This window comes from Vombatus ursinus, unplaced genomic scaffold (assembly GCF_900497805.2).
Source record: "Vombatus ursinus unplaced genomic scaffold, bare-nosed wombat genome assembly UNPS02011334.1, whole genome shotgun sequence".
Lineage (NCBI taxonomy): Eukaryota > Metazoa > Chordata > Mammalia > Diprotodontia > Vombatidae > Vombatus > Vombatus ursinus.
In genome coordinates this window covers 7,245,950-7,254,519 of record NW_020951112.1, presented here as the reverse complement: position 1 = coordinate 7,254,519, position 8,570 = coordinate 7,245,950, and the positions used below count along the sequence as shown (strand labels likewise).

Below are 8,570 nucleotides of genomic sequence, written 5' to 3'. Positions count from 1 at the left end.
TGTGTGTGTGTGTGTGTGTGTGTGTGTGTGTGTGTGTGTGTGTGTGTGTATACACATACACATATATCAATGCCATCCCTACTGGTAGAATGTTAGTTCCTTGGGAGTAAAGAATAATTCATTCTTTGTGACTGTAACCTCCCTGCAGTATCAGGCATCAGATACAGTAGGCACTCAAAACAGTCTTGTTGGTTGATTCACTAAAAATCATGACAATCAAGGCAATGGAATATGCTTAGAATCTTTGAATGTGAGAAATGGGATGTTCAGAGGCTGCATAGTTTCAGTTTGCAGAAGAGAAAGTTTAGGGGGACATGATCGCTGTCTTCAGATATTAAGGGCAGACTTATAGAATGAACAAATGGATGAAAAAATGCTTGATGCGTGCTAGGCCCTGTGCTAAGTAAGATTTGGGATACAACTGCAAGTAAACAAGACATTCCTTACCTTTGAGATTCTTAGATTCTAGAACGTGCAGGCAAAAACAAGAAGTGGAGGATGACATATGGCAGGGCTCAGAGGTGGCTGAGAAGAAAGATAGTAGTCCCAGTATTGGGGAAGATAAAGTGAAAGCTCACCAGAACCCAGGGTGTAGGGGCAGGAGAAGGATTAGCTTCTTCTGTTTGGTCCAGATGGAATAACTAGGCATTATGGAGGGAAGGGAAAGGTAGACAGGAAGGGGGCAGGTAACCAGCATATTTTTAAAAAAAAATATTTTATTTTTCCCCAATTATATATAAAACAATTTTTAACATTCATTTTTCAAAGTTTTGAGTTTCAAATTCTATCTCTCCATCCCTTCTCCCTCTCAGAGATAGTAAGCAATCTGATATACGTTGTACATGTGCAATCTTGTAAAACATTTCCATGTTAGTCATTTTATGGAAGACAACTCTAACCAAGAAAGAAAGAGAAAAATGCTGTGCTTCAGTCTGTATTTAGACACCATCAGTTCTTTCTCTGGAGGCGGATAGCATTTTTCATCATGAGTCCTTTGAGATTGTAACAAGCATTTATTAAGCATCAATAATGCACCAGGAAATATGCTAACTACTTTACAAATAGATATAAAGGTAAATTTTGGTTTCACATAAAGAACTTAAAATAATTAAAATTGTCAGACTCTAGAAGCAGCTCCCTTGTGAAGTGCTGAGTTTTTCTGGGAGGTATATGAACAGAAATTGGATAACCGTTTGTCAGGGATCTTGTAAGAGATATTGATATTACAAGGCAGGATAGATCTAGGTGACCTCTGACTCTAGGCTTGGGATCCTGTCATTGTGTGATTCTATAAGAGAAATGAAAGATCTAAAACCCACATCTTTAAAAAAGAAACAGATTATAGCTGGATATATAAATCTGGAAGTCATCTGCATAGAGATGATATTTTGACCCAGGGGAGTTGCAAAATTTCAGAGAAAGAAAACGACCCTGGATAGAGCTTGAGCAGACACCCCTACCCAAAGGGAATCAGGATGGATCTAAACTTTCATTGACAACTGAGAAGGCTCAGTGAGGCAGGGAGGGAGGGAAACAGGAGAGAGAAGAATGTCAAAGAAAGAAAGAACATCTGAGAAAATGGAGTTATCAGTGGTTTTTAAAGCTATGGAAAAGTCAAGGAGGATGAAGACTGAGAAAATTTTCCTTGGCAACGTTTGAAAGAGCAGTATCTGTCCACGAATGGGGTCAGGAGTCAGCTTACAGTAGATTGAGTTAGTGTGTGGTGAGGAGCGAGGGGAAGGAGGCAGACCCTTTCTAGGTATGAAAGGAAGGACGGGTAAGGGGAGGTGTTTTTACAAAAAGGGCATACTTGAGAGCCTGTTTGAAGACTCGGAAGGAGTCATAGCAATCTGTGTAGAGCAGGGCTGGTGCTAGCCATGTGCCTCAGTCCCTGTCCTCAAGGTGTCCTTAAGGATTAATGGAGCCCTGGAGATGCTATAGCTAAGAGACATTTACAGAAGTGCAGGTATGCGGGCCCAGAGAAATGCACCAAGGATGCACGTTTATGTAAAGTAGGCCTAACAAACAAGGAAGGGAACCAGAGGTCCTACTGCTAAGAGGAAAACATAGACACAAAATCCTACCCCCCAAAAAAACAACAAAAAAAAGCTCATCCCTGAGACATGGTAGGATTCTACTCTTGACTTTTTGTGCAAAAGAAAAAGGATGGCTAAAAGGAGCCAGGGGAGAGTATGTCATGTATTAATTAGATCTACTTATGTGGAGAAATCCAAGGAGGAGAAGGAGTAGATTTGGTGAACTCCCTTTAGATAAGGATCAGTCGAGGTAGAAACAGAGGGGTCATCATCACAACCTACTGCAGACCATCTCAAGGGAAGGAGGCTGTAGCTGAGACATTCAGGAGAGAAAGAGATCAGAAGTGAGATACAGATGCACAATAGGTTGAAGTGATGGGAGAAGTCAGTTATCCACTCATCTGCTGTAGCTCTTTCTGCCCAGAGCAGAGCAGCAAGCACATTCTTGACTCACCTTCATGATAATTTCATCCTTCTAAAGGTCCAAACACCAGTCAAAGGAAATTCCCTTCGGGATCTGATTCTCCCCAATGATAGGGAATATGGTGGAACGGCATTGGGTCTGGAATCAGAGGACCTGGGTTCAAATTCCAGTGTCCTTTGGCAAACTAGACAAATAACTTTAAGCCTCATTTTCCTCATCTTTAAGATGAAGGAATTGAATTAGGACTTTGAAGCCCTTCCAGCTCTAAATTTATCAAACTGGTGGCTGGTGTGGGATATTTATCTTAGGGTTTGGTGATAGAGAATCACTAGGAATTATTTGGCATTAATCTTAGATTTTGGTAGAGCAGATTTCAAGGAGTTTCGAGGAAGGATAGGTAAGATTCCAAGGATTAAAATTCTATAGGAGTAGAATTCTACAAGCATAGCCTAGAAGGGAAGGGGAGTTCTAAAGAATGAAATTCTTAAGATATGATCAATTCTAATGAGTGCAAAGGGCTACTGTCTTAAAGAGACTCATGTAGGTGCATGAGGAACTTCTTAACCAAGCAAAATTCTTAAAATGCTTGAATAGACGATGGAAACAAAGGTAGGTGTCAGAGAATAACACAGAAACATGGTCAGTCAGATCTTGACGAGATAGAGTCAAGAAGAGTGAAATTCAATAGGTACAAATGTAGAGGCTTATACTTGACCTCAGACACTTACCAGCAGTGTGACCCTGAGCAAAAATGTTTGCCTTAATCTGATGGAGAAGGAAATGGCAAACCACTACAGTATTTTTGCCAGGAAAATCCCATGGACAGTACTGGAGTGTTATGGTTCACAAGGTCATGAAGAGTTGGACACAACTGAACAACAACACATACATACGTGTATGCTTATTTACATACATAAGCATATTATAGTAAATATGTGTGTATATATGGAAAATAAATTGGAGATAACCTCAGAGGGGAGGCATTAGCATTATGGGGGATATGGAAAGTCTTCTTGAAGAAGGTACTATTTAACTACTTTGTATTTATCTTGTGTATTAAGTCAGGCAGTGAGGTAGGTAGTGCAATGGATAGAGTTATGAGACTTGGAGTTAAAAAGACCTGAATTTGAATCCTCACTCTGAAACTTATTAGATGTGTGATTGATCCTGGACAGGTCCCTTAAATCTCCCTGTGCTTCACTTTCCTTGTCTATAAAATGTCAGTAGTAATAGCATCTACCTCACAGGGTTATGATGAGCTTAAAAGGTGTTAACATTACAAAAAGCATTGCAAGCCTTTGAGTACTATATAAATTCTATCTGTCATTGTTGTTATTATTATTACTGTTATCTCTCCATTAGAATGTAAGCTCCTTGAGAGCAGGCATTGTTTTTGTTTTTGAATTCCCACAGTGTGGAATATAGCACAGTGCCTGGCTATATTAAGCCCTTAATAAATAGTTGTGGATAGGTTGATTGATTTAGATTATTATTATTATTTCTTGGATACGTTTAAGGTTAGTGAGTTTTGGGGGCATCATCTGGAAGAAAATAGACTTTGGTGCAAAATCGAATGGTCACACGTTTGATCTCAATATGCAACTTGTTGGTTATTTGCAGATTTTAGATGACAATAAAGATTTTGGTGTCCCAAGTGCTTACGGGGGCATCGAAGATGATGATGGTGGCTTGAATCTGACATTTGAAGATCCTTTTGATGATATGAACTTGGTTGATTTGAAGTATATTTCTGACTTCATCTTTAAAACTTTGGAAATTTTGTACAGAGTGGGAAAATGGGAAACACTGGCACATATTGCCCTCCATTTCAATGAAATTACGCAGTAAGTAATGCTGGATGGAGAGCTGACCTGCATCAAATACGTTATACATACACACAGTATGTATTATTAGTTGAAACTGTTAACCACTAGGGTTCTAATGCCCTGTTTTGTCTTGGCAGTGAGAAGTATACCGAGCAAGTGACGCCGCTGTTAGTCTATGCTCAGAGGAAGCTTCTGGAGAGGGTCGAGAAGTTCAGCGGCCAAGAGATAATCGAGATAGAAAATGAGATTGAGGCCAAGGTGAGGGGTGTGTGTGTGTGTGTGTGTGTGTGTGTACACACACACACACACAGCACTCATCTTGAAACACAAAACGTCTGCATGAATTTGTTCCATTCTTCCCATTGCCTCTTTGTAGCATTTCTAAACAATCGGCATAAATAGATTACTTCATGTATCCAGAAAGAAAACTTCACACCGAATTCACAGAAAAGTTTTCACCAAAGTTTGCTTAATTAGCTTGTATCATCACTTCATATACACTGGGACCTCTCTTTCAAGTCCTCAGAAATGATACACTCATTTTTGACAGGCTTCACCCCTCCCCAATTTCTGTGATTCCTTGTGATTCCAGGCTTTGGACTTCATGATGGTAGAGAGTAGATGGCCCAAAATTAAACACAGAGGAAGTTAATTCTGAAAAACATCATCAAGGACAATTTAAATTGCACCAAATTGTCCTAAATGATGAGTGGGGTGGGAGAAACATCCCACATGTTCTATGATTGCAAAGTAACAAAAAAAAGTAGCCTACATCTCCTAAATGTTTCAAATTGGATAATATAAGATAAATTTAGGAGACTGAATTACACAATATTGGAAAACTATCCTCTAATTGCCATGTGTAATTTGTATAATGCTCTCCTCCAGCTGTACTCTACAAAATGAGTATGAAAAATGCTGTCATTTGTTTGGGGGAGTTGATCATGATTGAATGCTGCCATCCTGGCTACCATATTAAGCATCATGTTTTGCTTCTTTATTTTGACAAGTGATAATAAGAGAAAAATTCAAGGAAGACTAGAAATGGATGACTAAGTAATAAACATTCTTTTTTTTTTTTTTTAAAAGATAAACCTCCGCAATATCATTGGAAAACATCCCCATCTGGCTTTTCGGCCTAATGAGGCAGGAGGGGGTGGAGGCTTTGTTGACTTTGAGCAGGATGCAGTTCATTCAGGTAAAGATGGATTCCAGCCCCATACTTACTGATTCTCCTGTAAGGCTCACCTTTCTCCTCCATTACTTCTACAATCTGCTAAAACTTAATCTTACCTAATTAAAAAAAGTTTCTAAAGTCTAGAGGTTTATTTGATTAAAAAATAATCCATTTGGCATTTACCCATCTGTCTTAATCTCATTAGTTTTGTTATTTAGGTTATAATAAACCTCAATTAAGATGGATTCTCGGGGAAAAAAAAAGCAAATGTACTTTTATTGAATTTCTCGGATGAAAGGAAATACTGGATGGTTGGTGATTGCCCACACCTTGGTGGTTTTCTTTTTTCTTTCGGTGTAGGGGAAAGGGAAAACAACTGGAAATGATCTTCCTCTGCTGCCTGGGACCCCAGGGAGGCTTTTGTCCTGGTTTCCAAAGCAGCCCTGGTCCCCGTGATTAATACAGATTGCTTCTCCTGAAAACCTTAGTTTCCCTGTCTTCAGATTGTCATCTGAGGCTTAGGGCAGTTAGGGAACCTGTGACATCTGATTTTAGCTCGTGAGTTGCTCAAAGAGTTGAGCTTCAAGGTTTGGGCCATCTCCAGTTTGAAGCCAGGAGGCAGTGAAAGGATAATATAGAAGAGAATGAAAGCTGGAATTGTCTTGAATTCTATGCATTCTTCTAGTAATGGTTATGGATGTAGGGAAAGGGCACTAGATAGACTTGCTTTCATGTGAGTTCAAATCTAAGGGTGGCCTCCAGAAGTTCAACAGTAGATGGGGGAGGGCTGGAGGAATAATTTTCAGTAATCAATAGAAAGACCACACCTGCTATTTTTAATGAATAATTCCTTTCAATGAAAAAGGGTTAGATAGGGCAAACATGCATCTGTTAATTTATTTTGTAGCTTTGTGTTGTGCTAGGCCCTGTGGATACAAAGATAGAGAAGTGATATAGTCCTGGCCCTCATTGGTTTCCAAGACCTGGGAAGCCATCTGCTTTGGGACCTGCCCACTGATTATAAATGTGATTCCTTTAATTCCCTTGACACTAAAGAACTTTGAAGAGCATTTGGGTGAAGCAATGAAGAAACTCTTAATGTCATCAAACCAACAGCTTTCATTTCAGGAGGAAAGTAAATTGAGATAATGGAAGTATTCCTAGCACAGGGCACTCAGCTGGTGCTTGTGGATGGACTGAGGCAGTCGTATTTATGCAAATAGAGCATTAGTACCAGTGAACTTGGTGAGAGGTCTCTGGCAGGATATCAGAGAATTCTGTCCTTCACCCTGGTCTCTCAGAGTGCAAAGAAGATCTTAATAGGCTGGAATGATGAGTCACATTGAATAGAGTTGATTTTATAGGGAATAAAAGAAAATACCATAATTGGATTTTTTTAAAAAAAAATCATGAACTGCAGAAGTAAAAGGTGAAGGAGGCCTGGGGATTTCAGTGGCTGCAGGCTCCAACAATGGGGCGTGGTGGTGGGATTCAGAGATGCTTGTCTGTGGCTGACCTGGTAAGATCCTCTAACTGAGAAACAAACTCCTACAACCAACTCATTCTGACACAAATATTCAATTTTAGAATTAGATAATGTTTTTAAAAATTTAAAGTTAAAAGCAAAGTAAAGCCTTTAGCACTTTCCAAGTGAATGGGGTAGTGTGTGTGTGTGTGTGTGTGTGTGTGAGAGAGGAGAGGACATGGGAGGGAGAGAATGTTAATTGCTTGTTAATAGAAATTTCATTTAAAAAATTACAAAATGGTTGCAAAGATCAAGAAAAGAAAGTATACACTTAATGAGGCTTTTCTTTTCTTTTCTTTCTTTTTTTATTAATTTATTTTGATTTATCAATAATCACTTCCATATGCTTTTCAGTTTAAAATTTTTCTCCCCCTTTGTCCCCACTAAATCTGATATAGGCTATACATTTACATTTGTATTAAACATATTTTCACATTAGTGATGTTGTAAGTAAAAATCAAAACCAATAGGAGGAACCATCAGAAAGAGGAAACAAAACTCAACAGAAGAGAAAAAAAATAGCAATTCGACTTCCATAGTTCTTTTTTTGTATGTGGATAGCATTTTCCATCACAAGGCCTCTGGAGATGTCTTAGATCCTTATATTGCCAGGAAGGGTTAAGTTTATCAATATTAGTCATCACACAATGTGGCTGTTATTGTGTACAACATTCTCTAGGTTCTAGGCTTTGCTTTTCTTGAAAAAGAAGAAATCTGACGGTTTACTCATAATGCCTTACACACAGAGAAAATCTGACATTCCTTTACTCCCTTCCTCCCTCTCTCCCTCTGCCCCCAGATCAGTTAGCTGTTAGCCCTGTAGTTCCCAGTACCTCGATGAAGACATTTCTCATAAAAGGTGATTCTATCAAAATGGGGCTTTTGGCAATAAGAGCCCCCATTTGTATCCTGGTGAAGTGCACCTCCTACCCCAGAGTTCCCATCTGCCATCACCTCGTGGTGTGGAATATCCATGGGACTCCCTCGACTGGACCCAGGTGATAAATGCTCTCTCTGACGTGTCTGGGGCTTGTGTGTGGGCATGGAGAGAACAGTCAGAAGGGTGAAAACATAGATCCTTGAAGGATACAACAATTATGACTTTAAATCATCATGATATACCTCTAAACAAATTTGCATAGTGAACCTACATCTCGATTATTAAAAGCAAAAAATAAAGCATTTGTGGAAGTCATGTTGGTCCTCCAGAAGGTTAGAAGACTTTGCAAGTCTAAGAATAGGGGAAGACTGTGTCTTAGCCATTATGACAGATTCATCTAATCACAAAGTTAAAAAAAAATTGTGCCTAGCTTAAGAAAACTGTTTTTGTGAAAGTATTGGATTTTGCAGTACTTTGGTGCCATAATTGAAAATGGACGTTCTTGAGCTTGACCTCTGCCAGGTGGTCAATTAGATGACTAGTGTGACCCGTTCCTCCATTAACATCCTCCTCTGATGCCTCATGGTGTGAGGTCAAGCTCTGGAGGGTCCTACCAAGCCAGAAAGGCTTTGAGCACATGTCTCATGATGGTGTGATGATACGCCATCCTATCTGGCTCCTCCCCAGAGAAGGAAGAATCTT

The 8,570-nt window shown here is 39.4% G+C and overlaps 1 protein-coding gene across 1 annotated transcript in view; it reads left to right on the top strand.

Moving 5' to 3' along the window:
• The window catches only part of CFAP54 (cilia and flagella associated protein 54), a 289,571-nt gene that overhangs the window by 137,854 nt on the left and 143,147 nt on the right, over nucleotides 1-8,570 (top strand). Inside the window, exons 38-40 of the mRNA XM_027855802.1 lie at nucleotides 4,081-4,304; nucleotides 4,424-4,544; nucleotides 5,376-5,484. Of these exons, the coding sequence (XP_027711603.1) occupies nucleotides 4,081-4,304; nucleotides 4,424-4,544; nucleotides 5,376-5,484 (454 nt within the window). The remainder of the gene's footprint in view (nucleotides 1-4,080; nucleotides 4,305-4,423; nucleotides 4,545-5,375; nucleotides 5,485-8,570) is intronic.